The sequence below is a fragment of the Fusarium fujikuroi genome, chromosome FFUJ_chr11, assembly GCF_900079805.1.
Source record: "Fusarium fujikuroi IMI 58289 draft genome, chromosome FFUJ_chr11".
Lineage (NCBI taxonomy): Eukaryota > Fungi > Ascomycota > Sordariomycetes > Hypocreales > Nectriaceae > Fusarium > Fusarium fujikuroi.
Genome location: NC_036632.1, coordinates 549,123 through 569,937, shown reverse-complemented (window position 1 = coordinate 569,937; position 20,815 = coordinate 549,123). Strand labels below are relative to the sequence as shown.

Here is a 20,815-nt window from a genome sequence, read left to right as displayed (position 1 = left end):
ACAATGGCAAGATAGGCTGACGCAGAATACGTAAAATGGTCATGAGACACGGGCGAAAAATTGCACCGCTGCTCCCAACGACTGATTTCCCAACATTTCCATATTAAAAATTTTATAATGACATGCCACTTTTTTTAGCCTCATGACGCAAGTGTCACTGACACGTGAAGACGGAGCGCAAGGCTGGCTGTAAAGCCCGTTGGCTTTTTATCTCTGGAGCCACGTGGGTATTCGCCGATAACAACAAATTAGGATCTACCTCGACTTTGACTGCTTGAAATCATGGTTTGAGGTATTTACTAACAGATGTCGATATGCAGGGACCCGCAAGTGTTAAATCGTCCATAGAGATAAACGCCGTTTTGATAAAGATGTCAGAATTGGGTTTAGCTTGCGAGACATGTCATGATCTAACTGGGTCTTGGGGACCATGACTAACGATAGCTTCATGCCCATCACATGCTTAAAGTGACTGCCTATTACGCAATTTAGATAAAATAAGCTTTGATAAGGACACGGAGGCTCGGGAGAACTGCTACCGGAGTGCGAGGACACCGTCGGGTCGGGGAGATCTGTCTGCGTTGCTGATGCGTGGGTGGCTCGTCATCCCGTCGGAGCATTTTAGAGCTGAGCTTGCCCGCCCAACTGCAGATTAGGGCTGATCATAACTACCGGTTCTGACTCCCGGTTATTCTCAAGCTGAGCCACATGAAGGCTTGGCAAGCCAACAAAGCGACAGCGCGGGTCCGCCGGCCGTTCCTAAGCTGACTTACACTGAAAGTAAGTCGGCCTTGTTTCCCAACGCCGTTACAAGTCACATGCCATCACTAACTGACGCTAAGCTGACATGCAATATCTCACTCCTGCAGTTTCTATAGGTAGTTGTCCGGAATCCAGATTATTTGACTTACGATGGTTTCTAACCGGGTCTGGTGCACATTGCGGTCTGTCCGAGGCTTGCAAGACCTTTGACAATTACAATAATCAAGTCTCGTTCAAAATCCCAAACCGAATAAAGTCGCATTCCTTTCGATACGTCTAATGACTCGGTTAGAAAGCGATGGGAGTTGTCCTGGGCCTCCGAAGCGAGCGCCGCTTCATTACCCACCAAAGCTTAATGCGATATTTATATCACTGATATACATAGTGAGATCGATCGAATTAGTTGGATGACCATATTCTTGATCCTAACGAGTTGCAGTCCATTGTGTCCAAAAACAATGTGTCAAAGTCTGGTCAAGCACGTGATATTGCTGCCTAATTCGCGTCTTACATCCCCATAGCCCCAAACGATATCAGTAATTATGCTATCAATCTCATAAACCAGAGCGCCATGGCTCGTCTCAAAGATATACCGAATGAGATCCTCACGAGTATCTTCACCCATCTCTCTGACATCAACCACTCCAGCATCTTCAACGTCACTCTCGTCAACAAGCATTTCAATCAGCTCGCCAGCCCTCTCCGCGTCCGCCACTGGAGCGATGAAGGATACTACGGCTACTACGACGGTGATTCGCCATGTCCACCAATCTCAAGACTAGCGCTCGAACTCTTGCGCCACCCTGAATATCGTCTACAAGTCAGGACTCTATCGTTTTCATACTTTCAAAGAAGTGGTGATCGCGATGCGGCTCGGATTCCCATGAAACCTGAAAATCTCCAGATGCTCGCTTGGGCAGCTGAAGAAGTGGTTCCGACACTCGCTGAGTCAACATATATATGTGCCCGTATTCTCGAAGACAATGACGACGCTATCGCTGTGCTCGTCCTGGCATGGGCGACGAACTTGAGAAGCCTCAGTGTCACCATTCCGTTCTTTGACCCGACACCAGAATATGATGAGGGTCCTTTGGTTCTGCGCTTTGCAAAGCAACTGGCTCTTCGTTTTGACAGCAAAGACCTCAAACCAAGCACACCGCTACCACTGGCGAAGCTTCGCGAACTCGAGTTTCGACACGAAAACATCGAAAGCATTGTTGGGCTCAAGTACCTGACGCCGTTTCTGTATCTCCCTAATCTCAAGAACCTCAAAACGTATAGACTTGGTGATCAAGAGTACAACGATACTCAAGAGAGCGTCCAAAACTATATCAGAGACAAGTATTGCATGCCATTTCCGAAGGGTACTTCGTCTATTGAGTCCATCACCATCAAAGAGTCGACCTTGTCGAGTGATGGGCTCTCAGATCTTCTCGGATCTTGCCGCGGCTTGAGGCATTTCTACCTCCACTTCTCCTTCGACCTCGAGGAGAATAAACGCAACTGGACAACACTAGCTAAGAGCCTTGTTAATCATGAAGAATCTCTGGAGGACTTGGATCTATGTGTTGATAACTGTGATGTTGAGTGGGTAGGAGATACTGTTGACGATGGGGCAGGCGATCCGAAGCCTGTCGATTTCACAGATTGCTACCACCATCTCACTGGTCTCAAAGCCCTTAGGGTTCCTATGCCTCAACTATCTGGCTACGATCTATGGAAGCATTCAGGATGTCCAAAGGCTAGTCTTGTGCGCTTACCGGAATCTATCCAGCATCTCAGACTCTTAGACATCAACTTGTGGTCTAACGCCCGACGCCTTTCCGAACATGAAATCTCGCCCTTCTTGGATTTTGTTCTTAATCTCATCAAGGAGACAGGACCAGAGGGCCGTTTAAGAAATCTGCAGACACTGGATTGTTCCAAAGCACTTTGGGACGACCCGATGAGAAAAAAGATACAAGAAATCAAGAATCTGGCGGAAGAACGTAGGGTTATTATTCTCCTTCACTCATAAACAACTGATATTTATGGCAGACTATTCGTGCATGAGTGCAAGTAAATTACGTATCAGGTTCATTATCTAATCCTTTATAGATCTTAGAAGCTGAGGACCAAGTCCTTCAACTTTTGGAAGTTGGGAGTTCCGTAACCAGTGGTAGGATCCCATCCAGCTGTGGCGTTCCAACGAGCACCAGGAACTAGACCAGATCCAGCGGGCTCAGGTTGTCCAGACTGAGTGTTGTTGCCATCACATCCAATAGCATAGCCACCGGTGATGTCAGTCAAAACCTTAGGTCCATGCTTGTAGATAAGAGGGTTCAACCAGCCCAAGCTCTTCTTACCAGCCTTGAAGCGAGCATCGTTCAACAGACCAACGATAGCAGCCCAGACGGGAGCAGCAGCACTGGTGCCTCCACTTCGAGCCTGTTTACCATTGTAGATAACCTCGTAGTCAGGAGCAACACTGTGTCCAGCGACATCAGGGAAACCTCGGCCCTCCCAGTTGGTGTAAGGACCGTAGTACTTCTTGGTCTCCTTGGAGACAGTCTTCAAGTACTTCTTGATCGCCTTGTCCTGGTAGCTAGGTCGGGGGAAGTACTTGCTGAAACCACCGGAAGATCCCTCCCAGGCGATCTCGGGGGTGACATCGACGGTGCCGCCAACGGAGGTGAGGTAGGGGCATGTGGCGGGGAAAATGGCGTTGAACTCGACGGTCTTGTAGTCAGGAGCAAGGCAACCGGAACCGACACCGATGTCACCGGAGGAGAAGATGACGCTGATACCTCGTAGGCCGAGAAGGCCGATCATGTTACAGGTGAGTGTAGCATATTCACGAGGGACGCTCTGTTGCAGAGTTAGATGGTTTTTGTAACAGGAACGATATGATGGAACTTACGTCTTCTTCATCACCGTAAGAAGTGGAGATGACAGCAGGGAGATCCTTCTGGCCCAAGAGGTAACGGAAGAAAGGCACATAGGGCTCGTTCTGGTTATCCTTCTCGGTAGGCTGATCGATGTTGGGAACGAAGGGTCTGTGCATGTTAGTAACTCTTGGCCTGATATAGGATGAATGAAACTTACGGTGAACCTCCAGTGATGTACTGCTTGAAAGGAAGAGGATGAGCAATTCCAACAATGTTCTCGGCATCGAGGTTAGCTTCTCCGTAGTTTTTATGCGCAGTGTTCTGATCATCAGTGCCATTGTTGATCAAAATAGTGGTGTAGTTCTGCTTAGGAATGCCAAACAGCTCCTCAAACTTGAAGACATCGGAGTAAATAGCAGCCTGGCCGAGAAAGCTGCTGAAACCGATCTCGCTTCCAGACTTGGCATCGGGAGTGTAGTCGCCAATGTTGTACATCTGCTTGAGACAAGAAGGGGTGATGCTTGTTTGGCAAGACGCATCAACAGTGCTCTTGGAGGGGGAGACCTTGCGCTCTTGGAGAGTGCGTGATGGGTGAGGCACGGGGTTGAAGGCAACGGTGCCACCAAAGTTTGTGCTAGGATCAACGAATTGAACGTGATCAGCTACATCATCAGGAATGGAGTAAGACAGCGTTCTCAGCTTGGTCTGACCATCCTTGGTGTAGTACTGGTAATCACCTCCAAGAAGCGTGTTGGCCTTCTCAACATCAGCAGCAAAGTCAATGAAAGCACCGTTGACCTTGTAGTGCTTGATGCCCTTTGACTTGAGCCACTTGGTCACACTAGCAACAGCCTCCTTGGAGGGAGAGAGAGTGCTGGTGAGCTCATCGTGGGACAGCCAGTTGCCGTAGTTGGCGCTGTCGGGGCTGGAGAGGTCAAGAAGCTTCGATTCGAGCTGGTCCACGTTTTGCATGGTTAGTGCAAGACTGAAGACGTGCTGCGTGTTGGAAGCGACTTTGGCGGTTTTCTGAACCTGCCAGCCTTGAGGAGCTTCGGCATGGTGAGAGAAGGATTTGCCAAATGCTGAAGGGAGCGCCGATAAGGCGAGGACCAGGTTCTGGGAGGAGATATACATGGTGACGTGGGGCACCTAGCAGAACAAAAGAATGACTTGACAAGACCAGAAACTGGATGACAGATAAAACTTCTGATCTCTGTGAATTTGGCTCATTTATCTAAATTATCACTTCTTATCACTTATCACGAATTGTCAAGTTCAGGCACCTCTGGATAACACGGCAAAGAAATGGAGAGGACGATTCACAAAAGGACTCAGTGTTGGACAAAAGGCCTCCGGGGTTCTTGGCGCCGAGCTTCTCGATTGGGGGCATTTTCCGTATCCCGTATGCAGATCATGATGCGATTAGTCCGATATGGGAAGTTACTCAGGGGCGCTCTGTGGGGTCACGCACGGATAACGGCATTCGCTATCTTATCTGTGAGGGAATGTTTGTGTTGGTTCTGGTTCCTTTTTTGATGGACTTTTTGTTGGATGAATCACGCGATCTGGAGGACAAAAGTGCGTTGCGGAATGGGACGGGGATGGAAGGTTACACGGATGTAAATACGGAAATGGTGAGATTGAGTTCGAGGTTATTAGGTATTGAGTTTACGGAATTAGTCATGCATCACACAGGGCACATGCCAAGCGAGTCGGCGGGAAGGATTGCTTCTGGAATAATGCCGTTGATGGGTCTACTGGGAATAGTCGGGTATAGAAGGTCTTGAAAGTACGAAGCGTTGATCCGTGAATCCTTGGCACTTATCACAAAATGATGTTGGTGCTCGCGTGGCAATTAATTCAGAGCTTTGCCCATCAAAACAACACAATGATCAGCGCTTATGACTTTCTGTGTAATATAGATCTATAAAAATAAATTCTATTACTTTCTACCTTTGGATTGAAATGTTGAGTGATTTTCTGTCGAGATATAGACATTGAATCATTTATAAGCCATTGCTCTAGGTTATCCAACTTCACATACCGGTCGTATATATTGTACATGCTAACGTCAGATACGGGGAAACCGGCTACCCCTAGAAACTGGCTACCTGCTTTTTAACCTAACTACCTAATTTATAATATCTTAATTAATTTATAACTTTACTAATTTTAATTATAGAAACTTATAAACTATATTAATTAATTTAGAATAATAAAATTTACTAAAAAAGATATAAGTGCCGCTTTTTAGATAGTTGTAAATAGAATTTCTGTAAATAAAGCTGCTATAGCTTATAGTATTAACTATTCTACCCTTTAAAATCGGATTAAAGGTGCTATAACACTAAAATAAGCTTATAAACCTAATTAAAAGCTTTTAGCTATTTAGGAAAGGCATTTAAGAGATTAGATACTGGTTTAAGCCGATTTAGGATGTTCTATATTATATTAGCAGGTCTAATACTTTATAAACTAGATTATAATATATAATAGCTTCTTAGAAGGCATTAGAAAATATTAGTTATCTGCTTTTATAAATAGAAATAAGAAAGTAAAGACTTTACTAGAGAAATATATAGATTCTAATTAATATAATAGAGTATTTACTAAACTTATTAAGGCTTTCTTTATATTATTATTAATGCCAGTAGTTTAAATAGTTAAATAGAGAAATAGATATAATATTAATAAAGTTAGTATAATGGAAGGGATAGGACTAAATAGTCTTTTTATTAGGTTAAAGGATAAGAAGTCAGTATTTATTTATTAGCCCGGTTTAAGGTCTTAGTGTGACGGTTGGGTTTCTAAACAGGTAAACTAGTCCGTACTAGGTTTATGTTTGCAGATAATGTAGGGCGTAATGCTGAGCTTTACAAGGTGTCACGTCTCTTAATAATTAAGTAATATATATTAGGCTTATTAATATAAAGATACTTTATTAATAGCTAGTAAGCTAAGTTCTATTTAATACTAAATAAATATATATATATATTAAAATATCTTTAGTAGGGTTAACTATATATAAGGTTATTATCAGTCCTGGCGTAATATATTCCTAAACCGCTATTAGTCTAATATTAGTCAGTCCTATATAGAATTAATCTATTATTAGGTTCATCCTCTAATATTAGTTACATTTTTATTAGATAAAGATTATAGGCCCCTTATATATACATAACGTAAATACTAGAGTTATAATACAATCTTCCCTCTTTAGTAGTCTTATCCTTAAGGCCTATTATCTTAATTAATATTATATATCTTTTAGTAAGTCCTAACTTAAACCTTTTATTAACATATCCTGCTATATCTAACTATATTTCTAAGTAGATATCTTAAAAAGATTATAAAATTTAAATGCTTACGCTTTCTGTAGAATTTATATATAAGAAAGCCGATATGCTATATACTTATTATTTTTAGGCTAGCAAGAGTGAAAAATGTTTTATATCTGCAGATTCCTTACGTTACAGTAAATATATTTAGGCTAAAAAGTCTTATAATAGTATCTATATTACTTTTTTATATAAGTTACTATATCTTCTTAATTTTTTAAGGTCCTTACTAAATTTACAGTAATATCTTTAATAAAATAAAAAAAGAAATTAGAAAATAATAAAGATTAAGTAAGTAAGGATCTTCTTAAGCTTTATAAGGAGATAGTAGCTTTATAAACATGCCTTACTAAAGCTGCTAGTTATCTTTTCTGCATTTATAAGATTTAAAATTAGGTAAAAGAGAAGCATTTTAAAGCTATTTATTAGGATTTGCAAGAGGTAGAATAGTAAGATACTTTATTATTAATATTAGATACTTATAAAAGTGCTCTAGTTAAGGATCTTTAGGTTAATTATATCCTAAATAATATTAACTAATCTACTTTTAGTTTAGGGGATAACTTCCTTAATACTTTGCTTTTATTTGATTTTAGTAGAACTTCTTTAGGAATCTCTAGGCATTAATAAGGTATTTTAGTAATTCCTATATATTTTCACTTTCCAGGTAGTTTTTCCACTTAATAAGGTATTCTATTTTCTTATTAACTATCCTTATTTTCCTTATTACTTTTACTTTATAGCTCTCTAGTCTTTCTACCTTAATAGGCTTGTTATATATTTTAATGTAAATTATATCTGCTGCTGATTTAAGCAGTAAAATATAAAAGATAGGATAGATCCTAACCTTTAGTAGTAATTCTAGTTTATAGTTATTCTTTAAGACCTTCTTAATAATTTTATACGGTCTAATATACTTAAAATTAAGTTTATGATTTAGTTGCTTAGTAGTAATATTTCTTATAGATAGGTAAACTATATCTCCCTCTATAAAGGTAAGTCCCTCTGCCTTCTTAGGATTATAATATCGTTATATCTATTTTCTAATGAATTTAAGTTCTATTTAAAGTTTATTATATAGGTTCTTTAGGTTGTTACTCTTAATTATTGCCGCTAGGTTAGTTATCTTAAGTTCTTATAGGTCTTAGTATACTTTTAGTATAAACCCGAAATTGGTATATACTGGTATAAGCTTTATACTTTCGTTATAGGCAGTATTATATACTAGCTAGACATATAGTAGTTTTTTAACCTAGTTATCTTATTTATAGTTAATATAATACTATAAGTACTGTTCTAGCACTTAATTTATTCATTCTATCTATCCATCTATCTAGGCTCTAAATGCTATTATAAGCTTATAATTCAGGCCTAGTAGTGCTGTAAGTGCATTTTAAAATCTTAATGCAAGTATTAGTCCTCTATCTAAAATAATTTCAGTTAGCAATCTATATATACTAATAATATATTTATAGATAATATATATAAGTTTTTCTATATCTATATCTTCCCTATATAGTAAGTAGTATAAGAACTTAATAAGTCAGTCTATAATAACTATAATATTATTGTAAAAGATTCTAGTTAAGGGTTCTTTAGATAGTAGTAACTTTATAATAAAGTCTATTATAATTGAGTCCTACAGTTATTATACTACAGGCAGTAGTTAAAGTTCTCCATAAGGTTTATATTATCATGCTTTTATCTTAGTATAGAGGTTATATTATTTAATAACCTTTTCTACCGTTATTCATTATATCCTATATCTATACTATAGGAGCTATTTAAGGGTTTTTATTACCCCCTGGTATCTATATGCAGGATACTTATAGAATTCTTATATAAACTCCTCTAGTTCTTCTAGGATTTCCTTAATTATTATGGCTTCTATCTATCCTAAGGTTTGCATTTACTAAATAAAGATATATTCTCCTTTTTTATTTTTTTCTAGCACTTATTTATTCGCTTTTACAGTGCCAGTATTATAATCCAGTTATTAGCTAATTGCATCTACTCTTCTATTTTCTAATCCTTTCCTATAGATAATTATAAAATCGAATTCACATAAGTATTCTATATAGCATAACTATTATTAATTAAGTTTATAGGTAGTTATAAAATATAAGATATTCTAGTAATTTATATATACCTTAACTTAATATTTACTTTCTATAAGATAGTGCCTAAACTCTTTAAAACAGTTAATAATTGCTAGGAATTCCTTATTGTAAATTAGATAGTAAAGTTCTATATTATATAACTTATATAAGTAGAATGCAATAGGATACAGCTTCCCTGCATTATCTTATTAACTGATTTATCCTCTTAGAGTGTAGTTAGATATATCTATTTTTAGTTTAATTTCTCTTTCTGGGTTAAATATAATTAAAACTGGTTTACTAAGGATAGCTTCCTTAAGCTGCTTAAAGGCTTTCTATGCCTTATTGCTTTATTTAAACTTCTAATCTTTCTTTATTAATTCTATTAGTAGGTTAGCAATCTTGCTAAAGTTTTTAATAAATCTTTAGTAATAATTAATAAATCCCAGAAAGGCTTATATTTCCTTTATATTTCTAGGGACCTTCTAATCCGCTACTACTAAGATTTTCTTTTATTCTATCTAAATTTCTTTAGGTATAATGGTATATCCTAGGAAGTCTACTTTCTTAATGTGAAAGAAGCTTTTCTCTAATTTAACTAATAGCTTGGCGTCTTATAATGCTTTTAAAACCTTATAGATATATTCCTTATATTCTTCTTTATTATCTAAGAAGATTAGGATATTATTTAGGTAGTATATAATAAAGATATTAAGGTATTATTAAAGTATACTATTAATTATCCATTAAAACGTTATAGATGCATTAGTAAGACCGAAAGGCATAACCATATACTTATAAAGTCCTAATCTAGTCCTGAATGCCATTTTCCATTTATTTCCTTCCTTAATATAGATAAGATTATATACTTCTTTTAGGTCTAGAGCTATAAAGATCTATTTACCTTATAACCGATCCTTAAGTTCTATAATAAGTAAAAGCGGGATTCAGTCCTTAATAGTATATACATTTAGTAGTCAGTAGTTAATTACTAGTCAGTTCTTTCCGTTTTTCTTAAGTATAAAAAACATTACTAAGGCTAATAATAAGTTAGATATCTTAATATAGCCTTTCTTTAGCATTTTATTAATATATTCCTTTTAGACTTACAGTTCTCATTAATTTAATAAGTATAATTTCTATAATAGTAGTTTATTATCTATAAGCTTAATTTTATAATCCTATTAGCTATATTCTAGGATTCCTATTTCTAGGTCTTCACTAAATAGCTTATTATATATCCAGTATTCCTTTAGAACATTCTTAAATCGGTTTTATCTAGACTTTATTTTTATTTCTTCTTCCTTTTATAAGTCTTCTTTCTATAGGATCCTTAAGATTTCTATTTTATTCTTTATGCCTTTCTTATACTTATGTTATACTCCTTTTAGAGGTGGCGATTTCTTGTTTTCGCTCTTATTACTGCTATCTCTTTTAGTTAGTATTTAAGATCTCTTATTACTCTTTATAATCATTCTATTATTACTGTTAGAGTCACCTAGAAATATAACTTGGCCGGTCTTCTAGTTAATATGCAGGTTTTATCGTTTTAGCTAATCTATACCTAAAATAATATCTATCTCCTCTCCTAAAGGTATAATATTAAAACTAATTCCTTAATTCTTCTCTTTAATAAAGACCTTAAAGTAATTAATTTTTTAGTTAATAATACCGTTATTATAGTTAAAGAACTGTCTTTCCGCATTAATAAGGCAGTAGGTCTATTTCTTTTTTCTCTATAGTAGCTTTAGCTTTATAACTATTTTTAAGTTAATAAAGTTTTTCTTTACTCTACTATCAATTTAAGCATTTAGCTATCTCCCTTTAATCCAAGCTTATAGCACTAGGCAGTTAGGTCTATTATCTTATATAGCTCCTAAAGCTCTTATAGGTCTAAGTTATTCTCGTCCTTAGCTCTTATGCTTCTATAGCTTTATTATTATAGAAGGCATATCTCTTTTCTTAAGGCATTTTAGTAGGTTTATTTATAATTATTATTGCAGTAACCCTTACTATTAGTGCAGTTATTAATAAATTTATTATTAAATATTTATTATTAATAACAGTCTTCTAATTCCTTATATTATTTCTTAACTGTTTTTAGTTATAATTTATATTGTTATAACTCTATTATCTATTACTTATATAGCGCTCCGCTAGTGTTAAGGTAACTCTTATAACACTTTTTAGGGTTTATATAGCCTTCTATATATTCTACTTTACTTATGGCGTATCGTTCCTTTATAAGTTCTTACTTATATCTGTTGTATTTCCTTTAGGCTTCCTTTTATTCTTAGGTAAGTTTATTTTTATTATTATAGGGTATATTGAAGAACTTTTTTAGCTCCTCTAGTATTTTATCCTATATTTCTGGCTGTATTGTGACTTCTTTTGATTCTTCTAAGCTAATATTATTTACAGACTATTCATTACTGTTATCTTTATGCTATTAGTTGAACTCTTCTTCTATTAGGGTAATATCTTAAATTATCTGTTATAATTCTACTTATATATTCTTATCCTTCTAGACTTCTCTATAGTAGGCTATATAGAATTAAAGTTCTAGTACTTTAAGGTTTTTATATTATATACTTAGTAGGTATCCTTTTATTTCCTCTCTTTAGTATGGCTTATTATTAGGTATTTCTAGTATTATAATAGGAAAGCAATTATTATCTTCCTTTTCCTATCTATACTTAGTATACTAGTGGTATCTATAAGATATCTATAATAATTTATTATATTCTAAATATATAGGTAGTATTATTATATAATCTTAAGGGTTAAACTTTAGTTCCTTATATAATAGATTTATGGCATCTTCTATATAGTAAGCGCAGATATAAATTATTAATAAGTTATCTATATTAATATATTTCCTGGCCCTTTAAATGCATATTTCTTCTCTAGAAGTCTAGATCTTTAATCTTTATTTATTATATAAAGGTTTATAAGGTTACTTCCACTTTTGCTCTAATTATTTATCTTCCTTCTAAAGATATTATGCAGTTATATATGCTATGCCTCCTTTATATCCTATATTCTAATCTTTTCGATATTTTTTTATATATAGGTTATCTCCTGCTAGTCTTTCTGCTCTTACCACTTTTTTAGTAACTTAGATTATAGTTTAGGTTAAAATTGCATTAATATATTATATTATTTCCTTTCCTTTTAATATACTTTATTGTCTTATTATTCTTAATATTTCTGTTTTAATGGCTTCCTTTTCTGCTTTCTATCTTTAGTATACTTTCTGCTATTATTTTCATTCTGCCTCTTAGTAGGCTAGGTCTTCTCTAGCCTTCTTACAGTATTTTTATGCCTTTCAATTATATAGCATTAGAATATATAGTATATTGCCCTTTTTTATATCTTCTTTAGTTAGGAATTTATCTTATAATTCTTATATAGAACTGCTAGTATATTATTGCTATTTATAGCTTATATAACTTTTCCTAAATGCAGTATCTTATAATATATTATATATGCTTTACGTTATCCCTAGGGTTTAAATCTAGATAACTATCTGCAGGTTTTGTTTATTAGTAGCTTTTAGTATTTACTTACTGTAATTAGGGTCTTTAGGTTATTTTAGTTGTAGGCATTTATTGGCAATATATTCAAATTAATTGCAATTATAGCATTTAACCTTTAATATATTGCATTACCTTTAATTATTATTGTATTATATGGCTCCTAGAATTATAGGTCCTGGTTCTATACTATACTAAGTGTTAGGTAGTTATTTCTTGCTTTAATTGGCATTCTGTTATTTTATATTCTATTAGGGGTTATATAATCCTCTATTCTTTTTAGCTTGCTTTTCTTATTGTTATTTGAATTATTAGTTATTAATTTTTATAGTAATATTGGCTAGTTTATTTAGGTTTTTAGGCTTAGGTCTGATATTAACTATAGTATCCTTAACTTCTAACTTAAGTCCTAAATATACCTATACTATATATGCTTCTTTACCTTAATTAAGTCTAGCTGCCTAATAGCAATATTTAGCTAGATAGTTTGCTGCAGATCCTTATTATTTAAGTTATTGGATTTTTATTTCTATAGTTTGTTTTTTATCTATAACTCTAAAGGCATTCTTAAGTTTATCTTTAAAGTATTTATACTTTTTATAGACGCACTTTATTATTTCCTATTATTTCTCTTTAGGATTATTAATATAATTATAGATAATAGGTTCTATAAGTCGCAATACTTTATCCTTAAGGAATCCTATTCTATATCTAACCCTAAGTTCTTTAGTAGTAAATTAAATAGGGTAATATATCTAGTAACTTTAGAGACTAATAAGGAATCCTTAAAGCTTATCTGCGTCACTATTAAATAAGTCTGGCTAATAGGGTTATAAGATTTCTTTAGGATCCTTTCCTATAACAGTAAGCACTATAGTATACTTAATATACTCTCTATAGAGCTTTTAACTCTTTTCTACTTTAGCCCTAAGGGCTTTAGTAAGTTTAGTAAGTTTAGTTACCTTTTTCTTTAGTCTTTTAATTTAATTTTAGGAAATCCTAATATTCTTTTTAAAATTACTTAGTAGTGTATTATACTGCTAGTTAAGATATATAAACTTATGCCTAAGCTTTATAACTTCCTCTTTGTGAGTAGTTAGGTAGGCTAGAGCAATATCTTCTTCTTCTTCTTTATTAATTTCTATAAGAATGTCCTCTATATTAGGGGGAACTTCCTATTATAGGATATGCTATATATATCTGGCATTAGGAGGTTAGATAGGAGTTATAGGTGTTATTACGTTAGTATTGCTTAGCGTTATGCAGTACAGTCTAAATAAGAGCTATTAATATATAACGGTTAGGTTTCTAAACAGGTAAATTAGTCTATATTAGGTTTATATTTATAGATAATGTAAGGTATAATACTAAGCTTTATAAGGTATTATATCTCTTAATAATTAAGTAATATATATTAGGCTTATTAATATAAAGATGCTTTATTAATAGCTAATAAGCTAAGTTCTATTTAATGCTAAATAAATGTATATATATACTAGAATGTCTTTAGTAGGGTCGACTATATATAAGGTTATTGTTGGTCCTGGCGCGATGCATTTCTAGACTGCTATTGGTTTAATGTTAGTCAGTCCTATATAGGATTGGTCTATTATTAGGTTTATCCTCTAATATTAGTTGCATTCTTATTAGATAAAGATTATAGGCCCCTTATACATATGTGACGTAAATACTGGGGTCGTAACACTTAGATTATAATCCTTAAGTATATTTTAGTAATAGGGAAGGTCCTAAGACCTTTAGTAATTTTTAAAGGGAAAACAGTCTAATAATAGTATTTTTTAGAGAAATTAAACTTCTTAAAAGACTAGAAATTTACTAGCAGTAAGAAAGGCTAGATAAATAATTATATTGCATTAATTTAGTTAAAAATAGTATTTATTTTATTAATAAAGCCTAAAAATCCTAAAGAACCTTATCTATTAATCCTTAATGGTTATAGAAGTTATATAACTAATAACTTCTTATTTAAGTGTTATAATAATAATATATTTATACTTTTCCTTTTAGTATATACTTCTTATATCCTTTAACTATTAGATATTATAGTCTTTAGACTGTTAAAGAAGGCATATTAAAAATTCCTCTTAAATCTTACTTTTATTATAGATTTAAGTTATATCAGTAAGATTACCTTCTTATATAATTATAATAAAGCCTAAAAGAAAGCTATTATAAAGTTAAATGCCTTAATTAGCTAGAAAGTAACTAGATTATAGCTAGTTAATCTAGTAAAGGTCTTAATAAACCTAATAGTTACTTAAACTCCTAAGATACCTACTTCTATTATTATAGCTATTTTTCTAGCAAAACTGAAAAATTCTAGTTTTCTTATAACTTCCTAATTATCTATATAGCTTTATTAAGTCCTTTAAGTTATTTTAAGCGTTATCTCTAATAACCTGGCTATTAGGCTGCTTTTCTAGAAGATTAGCAGTTAACTTAATAGTTATAACTTCCTAATTAAGCATTAAAAACGAGAAATTATAATATTATAGGTAGAATAAGAGGAATATCTTTTAAAAAAGAGAAAGAAAGTTATATATAATAGAAATGCTAAGTTTATAAAGGTACTAATAATTTTAAAGGCTTGCAAATAGATATAAAAAGTGTTATAACTATAAAGAACGTTAAATTGCATTAGAAAATTAAAACTTAAAGATTTTTATACTTAATTTTATCTAAATATTTACTAATATAAATTTTATTAAATTAGAAAAATATAGTGATAATTAATTAATTAAGTTCCTAATTATATTTTATTCTTAGTGTTTTATTAAGGGTGGCCGGTTTCTGGGGGTGGCCGGTTTCCCCGTATCTGACGTTAACCCTTTACATTAAGTTTGATCAAATCTCCCACCTCGCCAATCACATCACTCGTTTTCGATAGCGGTCAAAATGGCAATCAACATGTCAGCATCCAATCTCAACCACTCAACCCCTTTCGCCGTGGCACAATGAACACCAGCGAGACTGCCGCAGCCAATCCAGGCACAGCGACAGAGACGACAACCTACTTCAAAGTCCTCAGCCTCGTCATTCTCCCCTTCATCGTGACATACGTCTTCACGTCCTTCGGCAATAATGGCTATCAGCATGGTCAAAGCGCACGAGAGCCCCCGAGGGTTCCGTACTGGATCCCGTACGTAGGAAACACAATTGGCTTCGCTTTCGACACTGAGCGCTTCTTATCGTCTATCCTGTGAGTTCTCCCGGGCCGATAAGTCTATTTCCTCCACTGATCTCCGAGTCCAGATCCAAATTCGGCAAAGTCCCGCTTCGTATCTTTGTCGGCGCTGAGCCTATGTACTTTATTCCTCACGGCCAGCCTATCATTGAGCTCTTCAAGGCGTCGCGACACTTGACTACCAAGTCCCTTGGTGTCATGACGGTTCGAGATGCTTTTGGCTTGCCAGAGTGTGATATGCCAATCTATGTCGATGATGATTCTAAATATGGACATGTTGATCCATTGAAGAGATTTGACTTTGTTCACCATCGTGATTTGCATGCTCTTTTGACAGGAGGGCCACTAAACTCCATGACTGCAAAATTTGTCGAGGTCTACTCTGACATGATCGAGAAAGATACCAGTTTCAGTGAAGGCGAGTGGACTGAGGTCGATGATCTTTACGAGTGGCTTAAGAACAACCTTTTCCGCGCTGCAATAACTGCACTATGTGGTGATAAGTTCCTCGAACTCTCGCCGACTTTCATTGAGGACTTTTGGGTTTTTGACTATCAGCTTCCCGATCTTTTCAGGCGGATGCCTCGATGGCTTGTTCCGAAGAGTTATGCAGCCAGAGACAAGTGCCTCGAGAGCATGCTGCGGTACCATGAGTATGGAAACAAGCTATTTGACTTTACTGATGAAGACGGTGTCATCAGGGAGGAATGGACATCGGAGTTTGGTACGAAGTTGATGAGTGCTAGACAGAAGATGTTTCAGAGCGTTGGGATGACTCCGCGAGGTGGTGCTGCTCTTGACCTTGGGCTCATGTGGGCGTAAGTCGAGTAACTACTAACTTAGACTATGGGCTTGGCTAATGACTCGCAGGGTAAATGCTAATGCCATTCCCGCTGGCATGTGGATCCTCCTCGATATCTTACTCGACAAGGACCTGAAGGACAGAGTAATGGCTGAGATGCAGCGTTCATTCATCGACAAGTCCCTCTCTTTCGATATCGAAAGGCTCTGCTCCGGCCCCCTGATCAACTCCATCTACCTCGAGACGCTGCGTCTTCGCGTCGCTTCACCCGTTGGACGAACACCCATCATCCCCAATCTCAAATTCGGAAAGTGGCAGTTCAAGCAGGGCGTTGGCATGCTATCCTCATCCTGGGTTGGCGGCCATGATCCCGACTTTTGGAACACTGGACATGTAAAGCCTGGAGGAACTGAAGAGCATCCCGTTGAGTCGTTCTGGGCAGAGAGATTTCTGGTCTACCAGAACGACCCGACTAGCGGTCCAGTTCGACCAACTGCTTCTGCCGACAAGCCTGCAAAGCGTTCCTCAGGGGACGATCGTAAAGCACGGTCTACTCTTGATGGAACGCTGGGATATTGGTATCCTTACGGAGGCGGGACAAGAATGTGCCCTGGTCGATTCTTCGCCAAACAGGAACTCATAGCTGCAGCGGCAGTTGCTCTGCGTGCGTTTGACATTCAACTTCTTGACCCCGAAGCTGCGAGTAGGGTTAGGCCGAACATGGATTACTTTCCGTTTGGAACTATTCCGCCCAAGGGCAAGGTCGCTGTTCGGATGAGGAGGCGGAAGCTCTGATATGGCTAGGTTGGCTTTTTGTTGCAGTATATATAGACCAGATACGACATTTCAAAAGAGCAGCATATTCTTGGATCTGACTACTAGCTCTTCAAGATCGGTGATGAAGTCTCTTGATCAAGCTCAACGACTAAACAGGAGAGGGACTATCAGCCCACGAGAACAATGGTCATCATTGATAGCAAGCTTGGGCCCCTTCATAATCAAACCCCGTTTTTGGAGAGATTTGGAAATTGACTGAAGCAACCAGTAAAATCATCATCCGTCTGAACTAGGCATAATTTGAAATGTGATAGATAATGCAGGGAAGGATTGCTTCATTTTCAACCTTGCCGGTGGCTATGCTAAGGTGATTACAACTTCTGGTTGGATAAAGCAAGCCACAAAGATAAGCTGACCTTGCTGCCCATTGACCGCGTCATGTCACATCAAATTTCATCTCAACCCTCTCAACATTTCTCTTCAATTTTTCTCCTAGAGAACTGCGGATCTTGATGGCACCAGATGACGTATCAAGACCTGGCCAAGCTTCAGGCCATTTGGTGCCTCTGTCGCGAGACATTGAGCTAGGGCCGCCTGACCATCAACCCGTTTCCAGAGCCCGAAACTTTCACAAGCTATTTCAAAAGCACTTCTTGTCTCTTTGCGGTTGGATCCTCGCTTTTGTTAGCACAGTAGTATCAATTGCCGCTCTTGTTCCAGCCTTTCGTGGCCTGCTGCTCTCGGACAAGCAGCTCAAACTCGCCGAGTGGTCTGCCCTTAAGGATTATCTAAACCAGTGTAAGGAAGACTCAGTAAGTAGCCTAATATCAAAGGTGTGAATCATGCTGATTATGTTTTAGAAGGCTGGACACGTCTCGGAGGATTGCAAAGCCGCCTTGGCAAAATCGCTGCCACCTCCTCCAGGGCGGCTATCCTGGAGTGATAACCTAGACCTTCCTTCTTGGAATGCCACCCACAGGGAAGTGTCTTGGGACATTCAATCTGCTGGATCACTGCATTTCATTATTATAAGTCTACTATTAACTATTCTGTCAATCTGTTGTTTGGCGTGGCGACATACTCAATCAAGATATCCTGACAAGCACGCATCTCATCTAAAAGCTCAACAAAGGCCAACTAGAAAATCGCTGAAGATATCTTGAGTCGAATGATACGTTACGAGTATACCATTATGGGTTGTTGGGGCCATACTTTGAGAATATATGACGAGTTAAGACGGTGTAGTACTAAGTATACTGAATACAAACATTGAATCATCAATAGGTGGTATCACTCTGTCCGTACTAAGACAAATCTCCTTCCCCGCTGACTCCAAGAATTTACTGCTAGTCCTCAGCTCGGCATCTGACCTTTTGCAAAATTGATACTCCCGGTGCTCCCCAACTCATTCAACCAACCCTCCAAATCAGAGCTCACACCAAGAGCTAATTCCTCCTCAACAACCCCAACCTGCCACGTATTCGTTATTACCAAGTCCCCGCCCTGAGCAGAGATGACACTGAATGTCAACGCCGAACCAAATGTGGGCGCAGTCTGTGTGAATGTCGCACTCTCAATAGCCCACTTATCACCCTCACCGTCCGCCTTTCCCTGTATGACGCCAAGATTGCTTATCTCCCATGAATACGATCGCGTTTTGCCATGGTCCTTGACGAAAGATTGCCAGTCCTTGACAAACTTGGCCAGCCCAATATGGTCATTCTTCGTGCCCAAGTCCAGCTTGGCAGATAGACCATCCCGTATCGCTTTAGCAGAGGACCAGACCGTTTCTTCCAGATTTGTGCTCATGTTCGGCTTTATTTGAGCCTCATTCATCTGTTCCCGAACCTTGGCCACGAGTTCTTTGTCAAAAGTAAACGGCCAGTATGCCACGCTGTTAATGGCCGTCTTGTTCATGTCGATGCTCTGATGTCCTGGCTTCTGAAACTGTCTCAGACATACAGGTGTACCGCATAAGAACGCAGAAGCCTTGATCTCCGCCAGTCTCGTCGCCATCGATACCGCAATGAGTGCGTGCATAAGCCCCGTCAAGGTCGTCTCGTGCTGACGACACGCGTTAAGGACAGGCTTTAGTGCACTCTTCGCAACTTTCGTCGCCACCATTCTCGTCGTCGACGGTTCTGTTGGTATTGGCGCCCATGTCGCCATGTGAGGTAGTTCTTTTGCTTTTATCGAAGCGATAATATCCCGTCCGAACTCGCCGACGATGAAATGCAGGGAAACGGGTAACTTGATCAGGTGATGCAATGGAGGCGTGATTTCTGTATTTGGGACCTCGAAGATGCGGTCTTTGAGAATCACGGTGCCATCATCTTGTGTGTTGAAACAAGTGAAAAGACTGGCCTGGAAGAGTTTACCGCTTTTCCCATCTGCCGCGGTATGCTCCCAGGCAAAGATAACATCGATAAAGTTAGATTCGGCTGGTTTCAGTACAGTCGCCCTCCAACCAGGCTGGGTTTCAAGATTCGTATAAGGCTCATTGACTTGCCATTCCAAGGTAGCATGAAGGACTGATTCGTACGAATCTTGATCAGAGACGGTCCGCCATTCTATATGCTTACTCAAGTCAATCTGATCGAGTCGTACCCAGTATTGCTTCTTAGAGTCCGCGTTGATTCGTCCAACCGTGAACAGCGGATGCATTAGAATAGCGCGGGCGAAGGCATTCTCAACAACAACCTGGAATGATGCAGCGTCCGTGGCGAGTAGTGCTCCGGGGATTCGATAACGACATGATATCGCACAGCCGATAATTGCTCCTAACGAATAATGAGCAGCTTGGAGGTGTTCACTGGAGGACGTTAGCTCTACCTTTGAGACTGCGGATCAGGGTAGCACTCACACAGGGCTGAGCTTCCTCAAGACCTTGTCCTTGTCGTTGAGACTTCTGGCGCTCTTCTTGCTACGAAGGCGGTCGATCATGTTTGACGACATGGTGCAGCTGTAGCACCCGGGAAGATGGGAGAAGGTTTAAGCGTGTACGGTTCAGCGAATTAAGCTCTTTAACTATGAAGCTTCAGAAGCATGGACATAACAATTTTATAGTAAAGTTTATTAAAATAGAATAGTTACCACTGTCAGATGGTGACACGCTCGGTTGGCTTCAAGGTGAATTAGCAGGGTTATTTAGCCAATCACCTAGTCTTGTTCCGTCGTCCGTCGTGGCCCTTGTTCGTGACGGTGACGCTAGCGCGGTCGTGATTGGGCTGATTCATTCCGTCGGGCGTCCGCGGGCACCAAGTTGAGTCGCGTTCTGGGGCAATCTGGCACCTTTGATTGAGGCTCAGGGCGTCGCTTTACCCTACAAGGCTACGTACATCGTTCGCACTCGGATAGAGGTGCCTAGTGTTTCAGGGGTTTGCTCAATCAGTTCATCTCGACATGAGAATTGATTGGTGGACTCTGGCT

The 20,815-nt window shown here is 37.6% G+C and overlaps 4 protein-coding genes; 2 read left to right on the top strand and 2 right to left on the bottom strand.

Moving 5' to 3' along the window:
- Positions 1-1,333: 1,333 nt before the first annotated feature.
- Positions 1,334-2,779, top strand: FFUJ_11431 (uncharacterized protein; the record flags this gene model as incomplete). The annotated part of the gene is made up of 1 exon (XM_023570329.1): positions 1,334-2,779. The coding sequence occupies one exon, from the start codon at positions 1,334-1,336 to the stop codon at positions 2,777-2,779; it is 1,446 nt and encodes a 481-aa protein (XP_023437457.1).
- Positions 2,780-2,862: 83 nt separating this feature from the next.
- FFUJ_11430 (related to tripeptidyl-peptidase I) lies at positions 2,863-4,763 on the bottom strand (the record flags this gene model as incomplete). XM_023570328.1 has 3 exons in its annotated part: positions 2,863-3,609; positions 3,662-3,797; positions 3,847-4,763. The coding sequence occupies 3 exons, from the start codon at positions 4,761-4,763 to the stop codon at positions 2,863-2,865; spliced, it is 1,800 nt and encodes a 599-aa protein (XP_023437456.1).
- Positions 4,764-15,577: 10,814 nt separating this feature from the next.
- On the top strand, positions 15,578-17,404 carry FFUJ_11429 (related to cytochrome p450 7a1; the record flags this gene model as incomplete). XM_023570327.1 has 3 exons in its annotated part: positions 15,578-15,822; positions 15,876-16,625; positions 16,678-17,404. The coding sequence occupies 3 exons, from the start codon at positions 15,578-15,580 to the stop codon at positions 17,402-17,404; spliced, it is 1,722 nt and encodes a 573-aa protein (XP_023437455.1).
- A 1,335-nt stretch (positions 17,405-18,739) lies between these two features.
- On the bottom strand, positions 18,740-20,341 carry FFUJ_11428 (uncharacterized protein; the record flags this gene model as incomplete). XM_023570326.1 has 2 exons in its annotated part: positions 18,740-20,198; positions 20,250-20,341. 2 exons carry the CDS (start codon positions 20,339-20,341, stop codon positions 18,740-18,742), a joined length of 1,551 nt encoding a protein of 516 aa, XP_023437454.1.
- Positions 20,342-20,815: the final 474 nt, after the last annotated feature.